Below are 19275 nucleotides of genomic sequence, written 5' to 3'. Positions count from 1 at the left end.
ATCTAAAAGTTAGAAAACACATCCTTGAAAGTACCTCAAATAATTGGGAAAAGCTATTTTAATTATTAAACAGTAAGACAGAGAGATGACTACACTGGAAATTTTCTTGGATTGATGTTGTAACCAAAATTTTGATGGCAAATATGTTGTGTTGAAAAGCTTCTGCCAGATTTCATCTGTGCCCCAAGTTTACAAATCCAAATTGAAACTCAAAAAGCTCAGAACATATTTAATACAGTATATTTTATCCTCAATTTCCATGCAGTTTTTTCATGATTATAAAGTTCAAATATAAACTTTCTCTTTAAAATGTTCCTATGAAAGTATGCCATTAAGTGTACTATAAAAAATTATCAATGCTAAAAAAAATTTTCCCAGTTCAGGTCACTGGGAGCTGATAAGCTGAATCCAGGAAGGGAAGAACCAAAATTTCACACTGGGAGGGCATGACCAGCCAATAAAGATTCTGAAGTTTCAAAATGGATCAGAACTACTTAAGGGACTTGTAAGAGATGGATTGCTGAGCCTCACTGAAAGTTTCTGATTCAGTAGAACTGGGGTAAGGCTAACAGTCTGTATTTTTAACAAATTCCTCACTTAAAGAACCACTATTTTATTTTATTTTCTTTAATACAATTTATTGTCAAATTGGCTTACATATAACACCCAGTGCTCATCCCAACAAATGCCCTCCTCAATGCCCATCACCCATGTTCCCCTCCCCCCACCCATCCCCCATCCACCCTCAGTTTATTCTCTGGATTTAAGAGTCTCTTATGGTGGGGCGCCTGGGTGGCGCAGTCGGTTGAGCGTCCGACTTCAGCCAGGTCACAATCTTGCGGTCCGTGAGTTCGAGCCCCGCGTCAGGCTCTGGGCTGATGGCTCAGAGCCTGGAGCCTGTTTCCGATTCTGTGTCTCCCTCTCTCTCTGCCCCTCGCCCGTTCATGCTCTGTCTCTCTCTGTCCCAAAAATAAATAAACATTGAAAAAAAAAATTAAAAAAAAAAAAAAGAGTCTCTTATGGTTTGCCTCCCTCCCTCTCTGTTTGTAACTATTTTTTCCTCTTCCCCTCCTCCGTGGTCTTCTGTTTAAGTTTCTCAAGATCCACATATGAAGTGAAAACATAGAATATCTGTCCTTTTCTGACTGACTTATTTCACTCAGCATAATACCTTCCAGTTCCATCCATGTTGCTGCAAATGGAAGGATTTCATTCTTCTCTTTGCCAAGTTGTATTCCATTGTATATATAAACCACATATTCTTTATGCATTCATCAGTTGATGGATACTTAGGCTGTTTCCATAATTTAGCTATTGATAAAAGCACTGCTATAAACATTGGGGTACATGTTCCCCTATGCATTAACACTCCTGTATTCCTGTAGCGAAATTCCTAGTAGTGCTATTGCTGGATCACAGGGTAGATCTATTTTTAATTTTTTGAGGAACCTCCCCACTGTGCTCCAGAGCAGCTGCACCAGTTTGCATTCCCACCAACAGTTCAAGAGGGTTCCCATTCCCACCAACAGTTCAAGAGGGTTCCCAGTTCAAGAGGGTTCAAGAGGATGTGGGTCCCCACATCCTCAACAGCATCTGTAGTTTCCTGATTTTTTTTATTTGAGCCACTCTGGTGTGAGGTGGTCTCTCAGTGTGGCTTGGATTTGAATTTCCCTGAAGATGAGTGACACTGAGCGTCATTTCATGTGTCTGTTGGCCATCTGGATGTCTTCTTCGGAAAAGTGTCTATTCATGTCTTCTGCCCATTTCTTCACTGGATTATTTGTTTTTTGGGTGTTGACTTTATAAGTTCTTTATAGATTTTGGATACTAGCCCTGTATCCAATATGTCATTTGCAAATATCTTTTCCCATTCTGTCAGTTGCCTTTTGGTTTTGTTGATTGTTTCCTTTGCAGTGCAGAAGTTTTTATCTTCATGAGGTCCCAATAGTTCATTTCTGCTTTTAATTCCCTTGCCTTCGGAGATGCAGCGAGTAAGAAATTGCTGTGGCTGAGGTCAAAGGGGTTGTTGCCTGCTTTCTCCTCTAGGGTTTTGATGGTTCCCTGTCTCACATTCAGGTCCTTTATCCATTTTGAGTTTATTTTTGTGAATGGTGTAAGAAAGTGGTCTAGTTTCATTCTTCAGCATGTTGCTGTCCAGTTCTCCCGGCACCATTTGCTAAAGAGAATGTCTTTTTTCCATTGGATGTTCTTTCCTGCTTTGTCAAAGATTAGTTAGCCATACATTTGTCAGTCTAATTCTGGGTACTCTATTCTATTCCATTGGTCTATGTGTCTGATTTTGTGCCAATACCATACTGTCTTGATGATGACAGCTTTGTAGTAGAAGCTAAAGTCTGGAATTGTGATGCTTTGGTTTTCTTCTTCAATATTACTTTAGCTATTCAGGGTCTTTTGTGGTTCCATACAAATTTTAGGATTGTGTGAAGAATCAGTATTTAAGAGAATAGTAAATATAAGAGACGTAAGAGGTCACCATTTAAAGAGGGCTAGTTGGAGAAGTAAAAACAGGAAGCAATGCATGTCAAACCAAGTAAACAAAAGACATGGAATTAAAAATGTCATGGTGACTCTCCTTGGAATCATCACCTCATTAGTAGGCCCAGACATCATATTCCCAGGGATGTGTTTCATAGGTATAATATAGTATCCAACTGATGCTCTCTCAATTAGCTCATAAAAATAAACATTCCATAATCTGTTTATATTGAATTTATATTAAAACACAAAGGTATTCATAAATGCTCATCAAAATGGAAAGTCTTTCCAGAGAAGAAATTAGTTAATTATAAATAAGTAATATTGTATTTAAAAATTATAAATCACCACAGTGGTAACTTATGAAAATCAATATGGTTCAAAATAATTATAGGTTTAGAACAGTCTATTCTATTATTGATTCACATTATTTTTTTAAATAAATCATTCCTCCACTGAATATTAATATCATGTTTAAATTTCTTTTAATGTTTATTTATTTTTGACAGAGAGAGAGACAGAGCATGAGCGGGGGGGGGGGGGGTGGGCAGAGAGAGAGGGAGACACAGAATCCGAAGCAGGCTCCAGGCTCTGGGCTGTCAGCACAGAGCCCAACGCGGGGCTTGAACTCACAGACTGCCAGATCATGACCTGAGCCAAAGTCGGACGCTCAACCGACTAAGCCACCCAGGTGCCCCTCGTGTTTAAATGAATCAATGTTTCTATGTGGATATAGGAGAAATTTTTTCTGCAAAAATTCAAAGCAAACCCATTTCCTCCCTTTACCCCATCTGTGAAAAAATTTTAAAGCTAAATTAAAAGAAGATATTATTGCCACTGGCAGTCTGGTAGGCAGAGAGGAAATCTGAATATAATCTGTTCTGTGAAAAGCCTGCACTTTATGCAGACCTGTAAGAAAGGGCTTTGTGGAATGAGTCCGCATTATCAGTTAGTTGCTAGCCTTTAGCTGTGGAGTTTTGCAAAGAAAAATGTCCTACATTACTGATCTTATCCTGCAGGTATCCAAAGCTTTGACTGCATTCTTCTCAAACTTAATAACCTATATGCCACAAGTATTCCCTACCCATTTTCATTTGTGTATGACTGTCCTATGTTACTGCTAGTCATTTCCTGAGCAGGAGACATTAAGGTTTAAAAATATGTCGAGGTGGGGCGCCTGGGTGGCGCAGTCGGTTAAGCGTCCGACTTCAGCCAGGTCACGATCTCGCGGTCCGTGAGTTCGAGCCCCGCGTCGGGCTCTGGGCTGATGGCTCAGAGCCTGGAGCCTGTTTCCGATTCTGTGTCTCCCTCTCTCTCTGCCCCTCCCCCGTTCATGCTCTATCTCTCTCTGTCCCAAAAATAAATAAACGTTCAAAAAAAGAAAAAAGAAAATTAAAAATATGTAGAGGTTGAGCTTCCTTAGTTTCTCTTGAATGGTACAGCTGAAAATAACACCAAGCCTGGATTAGTTCTGCACTTAACACCTGTGAAAACTTGAGCAAGTCATTTTATTCTTTCATTCATTTATTATTTATATTCTGTGTGGTTCCAAAAAGGATTTGTGTAGAACACCGTAAAGGATATGGTAACAATAAAATCATTAAATCCAGTTTTAGGAACAGACCTCAAATAAAGCAGGCTGGGAGATGACAGTTTTACCAGAAGGCTTAAGTTATGACTATCTATTGCTTTGAGCACAAAACTTAGTGTCATTCTTCCACTAATCCAAAAGAAAAACATAATGACAACCAACAACAAAACACAATTAAGTGGCAAGTTTTGATTCATTAATCTCACAGAATATATCATACCAGACCACTTCATAGGAAAGATAAAATCTCTTTAGTACTTAACTCAGGAAGAATATTCAATAGTTCTTTATGTAATAACCCGGAATCAAACATCAAATAGTAGATATATTTTTAATCAAAAGCATAAAAATATTTTTCATATGATTTACATGACATCAGCTCTCAATAATTCAAGGGGAGAAAGAAAGGTAAAGCAGTATTAATTGCTTACTTGCTAAAGGTGAACTCTGTATGTATTCTGTTAAATACTGTATTTAACACTAACTACAGGCGAGGAAAGTGGCGTACAGAGCTGTTAATTGGTTCAACATTGGTTGAATTAATGGTCTTAGAACCATTAATTAGTCGTGTCAATTAATATAAATTGAAGTTTATTCAACTCTAAAACATGTGTTTTTTTTGTTTGGTTTTTGGTTTTTTTGCTAAACCATTCACTAGTTCAGTTAGAATAATTTAGAACAAGGATATGGTTTTCTTATGATAAGGTGAGCTATGGGAATAGAGCTTAGAAGATCAAGAGAAATGAATGAATAACATGCCCTTCTCTTGTATTTATCTATTGTCTTAGCCTGGAGTTTGAACTTAGATGAACATTACATAATTCAAGATTGAAGTAGACAGTGTTGATGAGGGAAAGGTGGATTTTCAGAACTGCCTAGAAATGTAAAGGGTCTGATTCTATTTGCTTGTTAAATATATATTGATCACTTACTGTATGCCAGGCACTATTGAAGATGCTATGGATATACCATATCCATGCTATGGATAGCCAAGATAAATTAGCTACAAAATGAACCTACAGAAAATTAACTGGTTAATCTGTTAGATATTATTTTAGTATTGTCATTTGGATACAGAAAAGTATCTTCCAAAAGTGGTGATTGTGCTTTTGGTATAAATGATGTTGAGCTATTCATTCTCATATAATGACCAGTTATTTCATGCAGCTATTCCATGCAGAATGAGTTATTCCATGCAGAATGACCATGAATATTATGCAGAATACCATAATATGGGTTCAACCCATTTTAAATCTGAATCAAATAATTTACATATGAGTTTTAAAAAGGGAGATTTGAGACAACAATACTTAATGATATTTAGGATTAGATTCTGTTTTGTCAAGAGCATATTTTCTCCACTCTGTTTCTTAAAGTATTACTCTCTGAGGAGGATTACAGCCTGAAAGGTATATGACTTTTATATTGGTTTCCCAGATATGGATACTCTGTGGAATCAATGGCTTATAACAAATCAATAATGCAGTAAAACTTTAAGACTTAAATTATGTTTAACCATTATTTTCAATGACGTGAAAAAGCACATTGCAGTAATCAATAATAAAGTGGGAATGGTTTCTGCCCTTTGTCATTTATATATGAGGGCAGAAAAGTAATACTGCTTGAATGCCTGCTAATCACCAAGCTAGTATTAGGACACGACACGGTGCTAGGTGTATAATAAATCATTTCATGTAAGACTTAATATTCTGATTTTGCCATTGAGAAATCCTAGACTGAGAACTTTAGCAAAGGGTAAAAATCCAGCTTTTCTCTAAGAATCATGACTGTCAGTTCTCAGTCAAGCTTTTTACAATCTTATACTCAGTATACTTATTTATGGAATAACAGCGATATGCTACTCTTTTCATTAGTGAGAAGGTTAAATGAGATCATCTATGTAAAGCTCTTAGTATGGTATAAGCTTACTTAAAAAACCATCAACAAAGTTTACTACTACTAGTATAATTATTATTATTGATAATAATAATTATACTAGTACAATTATTATTATTGAGAAGATAACATTTAAAAGCACGTAGCTAAATAGCAATTTTAGAATGTTTTTAACAAAAAGTTGGCTTGAACTGTAGTGCCATCCCAAGACACTATAATATTGCTATATAGTCAATAAATAACCAACAGGGTTCAGAATGGTTAGGTAATAAAATATTTTTCTGTGTTTTCATCTGTGGCAAAAACAGTGTTCCATGAATATTCACATCCTCTACTACATTCCCCAGCCTTCCCCTGTAGTACTGTTGGGGCCATGTGATGATTTCTGGCCAATGGATTACAAGTAGAAATGGCAGGTGTTAGCTAAATTCAGGGGCATTTAGGGGATGTGCCACCACAATCCATCTCTTTCCATACTATGGTGTCTTAGCTGGCACATCACAAGATAGTAAGAACCTAAATTCTTGAGTCACCAGATAGAGAAGAACCCTTGTTAACCTGTACTAGACTTTGTATAAGAAGAAATAAACTTTTGCTCTGATAAGTCACTGAGACTTGAGGTCTATCTATTACTCCAGTATGTTTTTCATTCAACAAATACTTACTTTGGTCTTACAATTGTCAAGCAATGTTCTAGGCACAGAGAATATAAAGTTCCTGCCCTCAAAGAGCTTAATATTAAATTCTCTCTTAAAGGATCAAACTTGGAATGCTGGCTTCATTACCACAATGATTTAGCCTATTAAACTAATCACACTGAATTCTACATTTTTTATTTACACGTTCTCAATTTGTCTACAATAAAAAAAGAAGTATAAAATAGCCAGTAATAAGTGGTATTATATAGTCAAGACAGGAAAAATTTTCCACCTTATTAAATAATAGTTAATTTTTAAAGAAACTCTTTCTTAGGGTAGGAGTAAGAGGTTATGTTTCCTCAAAAGAAAAGTAAAAAGTCATTTAGGAATCAAAATGTTTACAAAGAGTTGTCTCATATGTTTTTTAGAAGGGGAAATTAGAGTTTATCAAATGCTACATTTAAAAATATGGACACTGGAACCCTGTTTTCATTTACACAATAAAGAACATTATTCTTAAATCCAAATCATTATATTATTAAGATTCTTTCATTGCACAATTATAAAAAGATCTAATTAGTACTTAAGTTTAGTAGTTCCATGTTCTCCAAAGTCTGGGTTTTCATCTTTTGGATATGCACTTTTGTAACTGCCTTAACATTTTTAGGAATCAGTTAGAGATGTATAGAGTATATAACCAAATAAATATTCACCTTTAGAGAAGATGAACAAAAGAAGAGTTGAATGACACATTCCAGATTGGAACTGGTTTTGGAACTCATGATCTAAATTAACATTATTCTTCTTAACCTACTGAAAAATTCAGCTTTTGTATATCATGCACCCCAACTTCAAATAATACCTGTACAGAAAAGCAAAATTATCACTTAATGTATTTTCCAAAGTGTCACATGGAATTAAAATAGAGCATAATGAATGCATTGATTACTAAAGAACACTATGCAGATCAAAATAGAATGCACATATTGATGCTTTCCTTACAGAGCATGATTTACCATACACTGAAAACCACAGGTAATTCTGGGATATTTTATAGCACAGCTATTTTTAAAGATGTAGGCAATAACTTCATTTAATCTGATTAATACCTTAACCATAATTAAACGTATAGTACAAAGCTATATTTACATTCATGTTTAAGATCATTCAACAAGAAGTCAAGTTTGACCTTTTCGTGCTTCAAGCAAACCAAACACATACCCGCAATCAACCAATACAGAAAGTTCACCATTATAGAAACAGATCTTAAGACCTTTACACTTTTTTGTTAATCTTTGTAGCATAACTAAATCTATTCATTAACTCAAATAATTATTTAATAAGTCATTAGGAAAAAAAATCTTCCCAAGGTATAAGACATAAATAACATTAAATTTTCTCTTTTGAAATTTTCTGCAGCCATTGTCACATGTGAACATATGGAAAAAAAGTACTTTCAAACATGATGAAACATTCACTCATAAAAATAGCTATGCTAGCTATTATCCTGATAGTATATATATCTCAGTGATTTATTTCATGATTCAAGATATACCATGTTTTCACAAGAATGTTTGCTATGTCTTTAGTAATTTACCCATGGACAGCCCATGCATGAAAGCATATACATACAGTAAAACCTTGGATTACGAGTAACTTGTTCTGCGAGTGTTCTGAAAGATGAGAAACATTTCTAATAAATTTTAATTTGATAAACGAGCAATGTCTTGCAATATGAGTAGTATGTGACACCAAATATCACATGGTCACAACTGAGCCAATGGCTCTTCTCTATCTCTCTCTCGCTCGTTGCAGTATTGTGGGTGACCATCTCCCATGCTCGGATGTTAGCCATGGTATTTGGCAGAAATCAGTGATTTTTCAGAACACTGAAAGGTGCCCACAACCAGCACTAGTGTATTTTTTGTCCCTTCAAAGTACCAATGGACAGTGCTTTGTTTTTCCATACAAGAGTTAGCTTAGGAATGCGTTGCTTCACTCTAGGTCAGACTGCCTGCAGATATAGACCCTTTCCTCTGCTGCCTTATTGTGAGTTACATTAAATAGAGTATGACAAGAGCTTATTAATACTGTAAATGTAGTCAACATCCAAGCATATACAATAGCCCCCATGCAGAAAAAGATTCCATTGAGCCAATAGCTAGCAGTGATTCCATTAGTGATAGTGAAAGTCATCCTACACAATAACCCACCTCTCCTCTTTCTTGTCTCCCTCACACCAGCCATGAAGGTTTTCAAAGGTAAGTGCAGGTTGATTTGCTTGTTTTTCTTTATGTTTTGAATTTTCTTTATTATTTTGTATTATATTACAGTATTGTAATCATTTTTATATGAATATTTTTGGGTTGTGGATGAATCATCTGAGTTTCCTTTATTTCTTATGGGGAAATTCACTTTGATATATAAGTGCTTTGATGATAAGCATGTTTCCAGAACGAATTATTCTCACAAACCAAGGTTTTATTGTATTGGGATTTTAGACAATGAATGCAAAATTAAACGCAATGTATAAAAGCAGATATAGAAGAAAGTCAGAGCTGGGCTTCCTCAAATAATACACAGGACAAGAAATCCCTTGAAAAGAAAAACTAAGATAATTTTTTTCTTTCCCTGTTACATGAAAAACTAAAATAATAAAGGAAAGGTTTATCAGTTTATATCTCAAAATTATAGCCATTCATTTACAAAATACAAAGAACTTCAAATATATCCATGCTCAATCTACTGATTCCCTTAAACCATATTTATAGGAAGTCAGTGTCTAATTTGGTGTTTTGAGGTGGCAGACAATCTCCGCAAAAATCTAAAATATACAGGGGCGCCTGGGTGGCGCAGTCGGTTGGGCGTCCGACTTCAGCCAGGTCACGATCTCGCGGTCCGTGAGTTCGAGCCCCGCGTCGGGCTCTGGGCTGATGGCTCAGAGCCTGGAGCCTGTTTCCGATTCTGTGTCTCCCTCTCTCTCTGCCCCTCCCCCGTTCATGCTCTGTCTCTCTCTGTCCCAAAAATAAATAAACGTTGAAAAAAAATTAAAAAAAAAAAATCTAAAATATACAAACAATGCCATTTATTTCATAGACCACCAAAAATGGTTTTCAGTTTCCCTGTAAGATTATACAGGTTTTCCTTTGCCTTGCCCCATCAAAATGTCTTTTCCTTTGCTGCTCCACTCCTCTATGCTGGTATAAAAGACTTCTTTCCATCTAAGATGGCCATCCAATGAAGTGTAAAAGTTTTAACCACATAGTTCCATCATCTTTGAAACAGAAACACCATAACCCATCAAATGAAATAAAGTTGAGCAAATCAAGATACTTCAAATTCAATATGCTTTAAAGCAAAAAACTATTTTTTTAAAACTATAACCCTGGCATCAGGTTTAATGATATTTTTTTAATGTCCTAGGTACTGTAATCTGAACATATCACTTAAAACTAAACCATTCCATGGGCATTCTAGAATACCCATCTTTTTAAGTTCCCTGGTTTACTTATTTCCAGGTTTATAAAAAGTTCTAAGAAGTGAACATAGCCCATAAAGTATCTGCTAACATCCTCAAATTTCTAAAGATTAAGAGAGGAACATGATGCACTAAAAAATAATAAATCAGAAGTGATCAACAATGTTGCTACAAGAGTAAGTTTTTGTTTCTGTTTTTGTCTTTGTTTTTGAGAAAGAGAGAAAGAGAGCTCAAGCAGGGGAGAGGGGGAGAGAGAGAGAGAGAGAGAGAGAGAGAGAATCTTAAGCAATTTAACTTTCTATATTTTCTGTAACTGCTTATTGATAACAAATGAAAAAATTGGAAATACTACATAGTATAAAAATCCACAGATTAAGATTCAAGAGACCTGGATTCTGAATACACTTGACCAGTTGTTGACAAATTACGTAAGGTCTTTGTGTATTGTCTGTCTGACAAGAAGTTGGAAACAACCTAACCCTGCTGGTGATCAGGTTAAACACAACAGCATACCAGGAACCTGTGAAATGCCTCAGGAAACAAGAAGCTTCCAAAAACACAGTTTGAAAGTAAATCCCTGTGCATAACTGTCTCTAAAACTGAAAACACTCTTTTCTCTAAATTGCTAGAGTAGTAAGTCAGGCACAGGGCTACAGAAAAGAAAAATAAATAAACAAACAGACATCAAATAAAAATTCTACATGGAAAGTAAACAAAATGTTCAGTCACAACCAGCAACATTCTGCTTACTATAATATTTTTATATGTTTTAAAATCTATACAATATGCATGTATCTAGATACCAAAAGCTAAAAAAAGAAAGCAAAATACCAAAAGCAAAAAAAAAAAAAAAATCAGAGTCATTAATAAAGCTCATGCTTTACTTCTCTTTATTCCTTTGCTTTAAAAGAACTCTCACTAGAAAGAGACATTCTGCATCTGTGCACAAAGATCGGGAGCTGATTGGAAAAATAGAGTTAACCTACAAAAAGACTCTGGATTGAAAACTACAGCTTAAGTTTTAAGATCTCTTTTATTGATCATCTTTGAAGTTCAGACTTAACCTTGAGATACATAAAACATGAATTAGTTTTTTGTTTGTTTGCGGTTCACTTTATAAGTATTAATGGCCATCGTTAATGAATAGGCTCTCGGAATCTAAGGAAACAGCACACAGTCAAATAGCCTGCCAGTGGTAGGGCCCAGACATTCTACCCAGAAGTTCAGTCCTGCTCATTTCAACCAATGCACAGTCACAGTTGCAACTGCTTACCTAAACCAAATATACATCATTCATTGATTCATTATGCAAATATTCAGTAACAGCCCACGCCATGCCACATGTTGTGGTTAGCACTCTGGCACATCAGTGTGCAAATGAGACAAAATTTCAACAGCATGCTGGGTAAATATTCAACAACCACAGGGAGGGAGGAGACTTGTTTGTAGTAATTGCTTATTTACATAATGTACATACTCCGATAGTAACAGACTTCAATCTACTGACCTCACACCATTGAACTTTGAGTTGGGGAGAGAGGTGTTCAATCAACTCTTGTGAGCCTGTGTGAGCTTGCTCCACCACACCAGTGAAAAAATTCCTGCCCTTGTGAAAAATGCATTTTAGTGGAGAGAGAGACACAACATACTAGTCACACATATGGTATACCAGCTACCAAAAAGTGTTATAGGGGGAGAGGAAGTCTGAGAAGTCAGGTAGGCAGACTAGGTAAGAAGGGGCAATTTTAAATAGGAGAACCAGGAAAGGTTCCCTTAAAAAATGACATTTGAGCAAAGTCCTGATGGTGGTGGAGGAGTGAGCCAAGTGGACATTAAAGGAAGAGCATTTCTGGGAGGGGGTCTCTAGGTGACTACATGGTAAAGGCTTGGGTATTTATTTTAAGAATTTTGGTTTTTACCGTAAGTGAGATGGAAAGACATTGAAAGGTTTTTGTTTTGTTTTGGTTTTAGCCAAGGAGAGGCATGATCTCACTTATACTTTTCAAATATGACTTTTGCTGATGTTTTGAGAGTTCACTATTGTGGGGGTGAGCAAAGGAGGAAGCTCTGGTGATCATCCAGGCAAGAGGCCATAGTAGGTTGAATCATTAAATTCTATTCCTGAAACTAATTACACTATCTGTCAGCTAACTAGAATTTAAATAACAGTTGGGTCAAAGTGGTAATGGACAGAATGTTGGGAAGTGGTGAGATTTCAGATATATTTTAAATATAGAGCCAACAGTATTTGCTAACAAACTGAATGGGAAGTGCTGCCCAAAAGATGATTTCAAAGATTTTGTTCTAAGGCCCTGAGAAAGGTGAATCTAGCATTTACTGAATTAGAGTAGAGCAATTTTGGAGGAAAGTTCAGGAATTTGGTTCAGTGTCTGCAGAGTTTGACAGGCCTGTAAGTGAAGATGTAGGACAGGCACTTGGACCTGAGTCTGATTTTGGAGAGAGGTTTGGGTTGACCACATAATTGTGGAAGTAGTCAAGATACTGATAATACTTAAAACACTGGGACTCAATTGGAGCACCAGAAGAATGAATGCAAATTTATTTGAAGTTTAGTTAGCCATTTAACAAACACATGTTCTAGCAAGTACTAACTCACTTAATTCTCATGACCCTGGAAGGTAGGTACTATGATTGTCCTCTTTTTGCAAATTTAGAAACTACAGCACCTAGAGATTAAGTAACTTGCCCAAGGTCACAAGTAAATGGCTAATAAGTGGTATATTTGGAGTTTCTAACCAAGGCTGTCCAGATCCAGAGTTCTTGTTAGAGACTGGAAGTTATCTAAAGGCCTGAGGTCTCCAGTACTATGACATTCAGAGGTCAGAGAGATGAGGCAGATCAGTTAATCCTATTTGTAGCATGTAACAAACACATTTTATTCTCCAATAGAAATTCTACTTACACTGAGAGAGAATATTTGTTTCCCTGTATACGTTTTTACATTTTCTGTAATAAGCACATATTACTTCTAGAATCAGAAAAAAACTGTACTAAAATAATAGAAGGTGTAGTTATTTTTTAAACCTTGTTTCAATGGATGCATGTCACTGCCTGTTTACAGTAGCTCAGTGAGAAGATACAATGAAAATCATACAGAAAAACTGAATTGCTTTTTGCTTGGGGCATGAATAAAGTTACTATATAATTTATTATCCAAAGAACAGTCCTGAGAGTAAAAAGGAGCACTATTATACCATAACAATAGGCTGAATTTAGGATTACCCTAAACATACCTACAGTAGGAAAAAGCACCCCAGGTAGCTTCTTTTTTTTTTTTTTTTTTAACATTTATTTATTTTTGAGAGAGAGAGACAGACCGTGAGCAGGGGAGGAGCAGAGAGAGAGGGAGACACAGAATCCGAAGCAAGCTCCAGGCTGTGAGCTGTCAGTACAGAGCCCGACACAGTGCTCAAACTCACCAACCATGAGATAATGACCTGAGCTGAAGTTGGATGCTTAACCTACTGAGCCACCCAGGCACTTCCAGGTAGCTTCTTTCCTAAGAATAGTGTGTGTGAATAGAGGAAAGCAGTCTTTTATCTGGTCCGTTTACACTACCTTCGTATTATTGTTCGTTGTAGGTTAAATATACCTTTATTTGCTATTATTATTGTTTACCCTTTTACCAACTACCAGTTAGCACTGGGCATCAAAAAACAAACTGAGCACCCCCTGCATGTTACTATATGTGGGTATCAGAGAACTGCTACATAGAGCTCATTAGTCCTTAGGATGAGAAATGATAACACAGACTTCAGCTATTTTGATGATTGAAGCCACATTCAAGGATTAGGAAAGACATATTACTAACATTAAGTATAAATAAAATCTAATAAGAAATCACATTACACAGTGACTAAACACTATTATTTGCAATCATTAAAAAGAATTATCTTCATTTCTATTCTAACTTAAGAAAACTGGGAAAGAAAAAACATCTAACTACCCACCTCTAATTCCCAAGTCATTTAAAATCTATATCAATACTAACTTGGTGTAGAACATAGGCAAGCTGAAATGGCAAAATGGAAATACAAGGGAATATACTGTACCTTGTTTTACCTGTAAGGAACACACACCTGACAAAAGGCAATTTTCACATCCAAGGTTGGTTCACTGCAGTAGTACAATAAATGGAGGCTCATAAATACCTATAGAAAAAGGGGGGGGGCATGAATTTCTAAATCACCTAATTTTTCATTATTTAATAGCATAAACTTTAATATAATTTGAATTAAACACAAGGTGTCATGCATAACATATATTCAGCATAATCCTTATCCCGACTAGTACTAGGTACTTTTCACAAATCATAAACACTAAATAATAAAATAAGGTAAGATGTTTTATTTTTATAATGATCAACACCATCACAATCATAAAGATTAGATAAAAAGAATTGGATATACTTAATAAGTTAAAGTTTAGAACAATTTATTATAGAGTACTTTCAGTTCTAGGCAACTAACTTTAAAAATATCAAACATATGCTCAAGAGCATATATATAAGCATGCTTATTGCAGAATAAAGGGACTTTTAAATAAACACTAATTGATAGAATTATATATAGGACTTGAAATAACTGAATTCAAGCTTAAGGTATCAGTGTAGATAAATTTTTCAAACATGATGTTGAGTGGGGGAAAAGGCAAGTTTCAAAAGGGTATGAAGATCATTATATTATTAATATAAAATTTTAAAATATACAAAATCATACACATTACTTTGTTATGTAATCATAAAACCAAAACCAAGAAAAAAAATGGGCACTATATTAACATCAATTTAATCTTGGTTAAGTACAAAGATTTCAATTACATTATTTTCCATATATTTAAAATATTTTATAATTTTGCAAAGTATTAAGGACAGGATAAAATCATGTAATGGTGGTAATGCCAAATTAAGCACTGTCTTATTGAGTATGATGAAGCAGCATCAGAGAAATCCAACTGAAATCTTTTTCAGTTCAGTTAAGCTCACTTCACTGAATATATTGTGTGCAAGACACAATTCTGTGAGTTAAACAATTTTAAAACCACGACTGACACAAGACTTCTGTTTCTGGAAAAATGAATGATTTGATATCCTAAAAACCACTCAGTGTAACACTCCTAAAAAATTAAATGAAATATACAAATTATATTTTTAATGCATAACTGAAGTGCCAGAAGGAAAAGAAAGAAAGAAAGAAAGAAAGAAAGAAAGAAAGAAAGAAAGAAAGAAACGAATAGGAAAGGAAAGGAAAGGAAAGGAAAGGAAAGAAAAAAGAAAAGAAAAGAAATTAATTCTGAGGCTGAAAACAATGTGAAAGAATTCATGCAGAGAAGTAAAAGAGCTGAAGTTGCCTCTTGTCCCTAGGTCATCTGCTGATGTCTGAAGATGAGAACTTTCATTTTTAGATAGTAGCATGTAGAATCCAAGAAACAAAGCTTAGAATCTATCTATGGTGGGAAGTCACATTGAAGACACCTGCACGGAGCTTAATAGAGAACTTTTAAACAAACTTTAGAACTAGCAAAACAATCCCAGAAGGAAGGTCTGAATTGTAAGAAAAAATATTTTACGTGGGAACTTGGTAGATGTTTTAAATTTAAGAAAGAATGAAAGGGCAAGAACATATAAAACATTCCTGAAGAAGAGCGAAATGGGTGTTTGTGGAGGTTAGGAGGGTCCACAGTTGTAGTTAGTAAATGTATGTGGGATTGATGCAGAACTAGACCTATAAATTAATAGAGAGCCAAAAACAGACACATACATACATGGAAACCTAATTATGTTAAAGTTTGCATCCCAAATATTTGGGGAAAGAAGAAACTATGCATTAAATCATGCTGAGACAATAGGTCATGCATCATAAATATGGGGGGTGTAGGTGGGGTAGAAGCACACCCCTGTTGAAAGACAATACTCTATCAGATCTTTCACACTTCTCCATATCTTCCAAACAGAAGCACTGGCTGTCTTTATTCCAGACTATCTTCTCAAGGATAATTACAAAGCAAACAGTCTTGGAAGAGAGAGATAGTATCTCCCTCTGGAACAAAGGGCAGGTTTGATTACTCTCCAGTATAATAAAGATAAGGTGTCCCTCTGGGACAAGCCATGCTTACTGCCATTATAAATACATGGCTTCCTTTGCCAGTGTAAATACACTCCTTTGGAGTTCCTCTTCCAAAAGGTAACCCACTCTATATGCAATAGTCACCCGATCTTTGAGTCACCCTACGTGATTGAGGGCTGAGGAACGGGCATGAATGTTGACATTCTACCTACTGCTATTAATGTGAGTAACAACAAGAATCTGTGTCTACTTCTTCAAGCTACGTGGTAGAGTCACGCATGTTTGTTTCATCATTATTTTTTTATTTATTATATTTTTATAAAATTTTTTTATGTTTATTTTTGAGAGAGAGGGAGAGAAAGTGAGAGTGGGGGAGGGGCAGAGAGAGACAGGGACAGAGGATCTGAAGCATGCTCTGCACTCGCAGCAAATAGCCTGATGCAGGGCTCAAACTCACCAACCGGGAGATCATGACCTGAGCCAAAGTTGGACAGTTAACTGACTGAGCCACCGAAGTGTCCCTATTTCACTATTATTTTTTTAAACCTTACATATATGAAATACCATTTGATATGTCAAATATTTTATAATAGGAAAAAATTCAAGTGACACAAGGACCTAGTGGCCCTTCATTCTTTTGCTAGACATTGCTGTGTAGGCACAAATGCCTGGAATCAAAACACACATAATAGCCATTAATGGGAAATGATCTTGAAGAGAAATGCTGAGGGGTATAAAGAAGGAAGATAGAAGAAATTGTGCTTGATGATAACATTAAACTACTGAATTAAGAAATTCGGGAACTTTTCTACTTCTAGACTTTCTGTTATATAAGAAGGTGAATCCCCCATTAAAAAAAACTACTAAAATATACTCAGAAAGCAAAAACTAAAACAAAGCAACAAAAAAAATATGATTTACTCCTCAGATTTTAATCTGTGAGATTATTTGATTGTATCCATGAGATTTCAAGGAGATTTATATATCATTTTTGGCAATTACCTCTATTTTTTAAATTTTTAAATTTAGTTTTAAATCAGGTATAATTTACACATAGCAAAATGAACTGTTCTTAAGTATCTATGTTGATGAGTTTCGACAAATGCACATATCCACGTAACTCACATTCCAATGAAGATAAAAAATAGTCTGAAAACCCTAGCCCCCCCAAGCAAACAATGTTCTAACTTCTTTCAATATAAATTGGTTTTTCTTGTCTTTGAACTCACATAAATGCAACCGTACAGTATGCACTCTCTTTTGTTGGGCTTCTTTTGCCCAGCAATATGCTTTTAGTACTCAGCCATATTGGCATAAATTTTAGTAATGCTTCATTCAATAATGGCATTTAATGCATCACAGTGTGCTATCCATCTACTTTAGGACATTTGAGGTGTCTCTAATTTTTAATATTATTAATAATGCTCCTATGAATACTTACCCACATGTATTCTTGTATAAATATGCTTTCATTTCTCTCAGGAAAAGTACCAAGAGAAAAAATTGTTAGATCATGAGATTAGGAATATATTTTATTTATGAAAAACTGAGAGACACATTATCAATCCCCTGCAGCAATGTACGAAATTCAGGTGTTTTACATCTTTGCCAACATTTGGTTTATCAGTTTTCTAAATTTTAATCATTCTAATGGACATTTAATTACATTTTGTTATGGTTTTATTTTTTATTCCCCTGGTGACTAATGATGTTGAGCTTATTTTTATTTGTTTATTGGCCACTTATTTATAATCTTTTGTGAAGTGCTTTTTCAATTTGTTTACCCATTTGGTGGTGGATTATGGGTGGGGGGGAGGAGATTATCTCTTATTTTTTACAAAATATAGAAATCTTTTATTTCAGATGAAAGTTTTCTGTCATATATACATACTATAAATATTTTCTTTCAGTTTGTGGCTTCATATTGAACTTAGAAATGCTGTCTTTTAGTAATATTTAATTTTTATGAAATGCATTTCCTTTGTCTTTCTTTTATTAGTAGTGCTTCCTTGAGTTTATCAAGGGATCTTCCTTGAGTTTGTCAAGGGTGTGATCCACACCAAGTTCACAAAGATATTCTTCCACATTTTCTTCTTGAAGCTTTGCGTTGTTAATTTTACTTTTAGGAATATAATCCACCTGTAATTAATTTTAATCTAAGGTGTGATTTTTTTAACGTTTATTTATTTTTGAGACAGAAAGAGACAGAGCATGAACGGGGGGAGGGTCAGAGAGAGAGGGAGAGAGAATCTGAGAGAGGGAGAGGGAGAGAGAATCTGAAACAGTCTCCAGGCTCTGAGCTGTCAGCACAGAGCCCGACGCGGGGCTCGAACTCATGGACCCTGAGATCATGACCTGAGCTGAAGTCGGACGCTTAACCGAGCCATCCAGGCGCCCCTTAATCTATGGTGTGATTATATATTGAGGTATATATTGAAGTTCGTTTTTCTCCTTATAAATAGCCGCTTGTTCAAGTATCCTCAGTCATAATAACTTCCTTTCTATACTGAGTTATCTCACTGCCTTCGTCAAAAAATCAATTGACTGTACAAATGTGGATCTATTTCAGGAACTTTTTTTGGTTCCATTGACCTACTATCTATTTTTACCCCATTATCATTCTGTCTTGATTACTGAAGCTTTATAATAAGTCTTCAAATTAGGTAAGTCCTCCAAATTTTTTTCTTCTTTTTATTTGTGAGACTCTTCTGGGTCTTTGCATTTCCATATGAATTTTAAAATCAGCCTGACATTTCAAAACATTATTTAAAAACTTTCTGCAATTTGGTTGAGAATATAGTAGAGCTATAGCTCACATTGGGAAGAAAGGTATCTAAACAATATTGGGTATAGTTTATCCATAATCATGGTGTATCTGCCCATTTATTTTAATACTCTCTAATTTACCTCAGGAATGTTTCAGAGTTTGCAGTGTATAGATCTTGTATGTTTTTCTTTAAGTGTATTCTTTAGCATTTACATTTTTGATACTAATGTAAATGGCATATTTTTAATTTCCATTTCCCAAATGCTTATTTCTTAAAATAATGTTAATTTTTGTAAGTGAACTTGCATTCTACCACACTGTTA

General features: G+C 35.2%; 1 protein-coding gene across 10 annotated transcripts in view; it reads right to left on the bottom strand.

The window, feature by feature from the left end:
- The window catches only part of MAPK10 (mitogen-activated protein kinase 10), a 342250-nt gene that overhangs the window by 146454 nt on the left and 176521 nt on the right, over window positions 1–19275 (bottom strand). For 6 of the 10 annotated variants that reach the window (XM_032592947.1, XM_030313501.1, XM_030313497.1 and 3 more), the window contains one exon: window positions 14200–14271. The exons of 1 other annotated variant lie outside the window; for it this stretch is intronic. In XM_032592947.1, the coding sequence (XP_032448838.1) occupies window positions 14200–14265 (66 nt within the window). In that variant the 5' untranslated portion in view covers window positions 14266–14271. Of the gene's footprint in view, window positions 1–7334; window positions 7441–14172; window positions 14272–19275 lie in introns of those variants that run through there. 3 more of the 10 variants (XM_030313505.1, XM_030313506.2, XM_030313495.2) reach the window with 3 other exon arrangements.

This window comes from Lynx canadensis, chromosome B1 (genome assembly GCF_007474595.2).
Source record: "Lynx canadensis isolate LIC74 chromosome B1, mLynCan4.pri.v2, whole genome shotgun sequence".
Taxonomy (NCBI): domain Eukaryota; kingdom Metazoa; phylum Chordata; class Mammalia; order Carnivora; family Felidae; genus Lynx; species Lynx canadensis.
The sequence above is the reverse complement of the archived record's forward strand: the minus strand, read 5'-3'. Positions and strand labels throughout refer to the sequence as shown.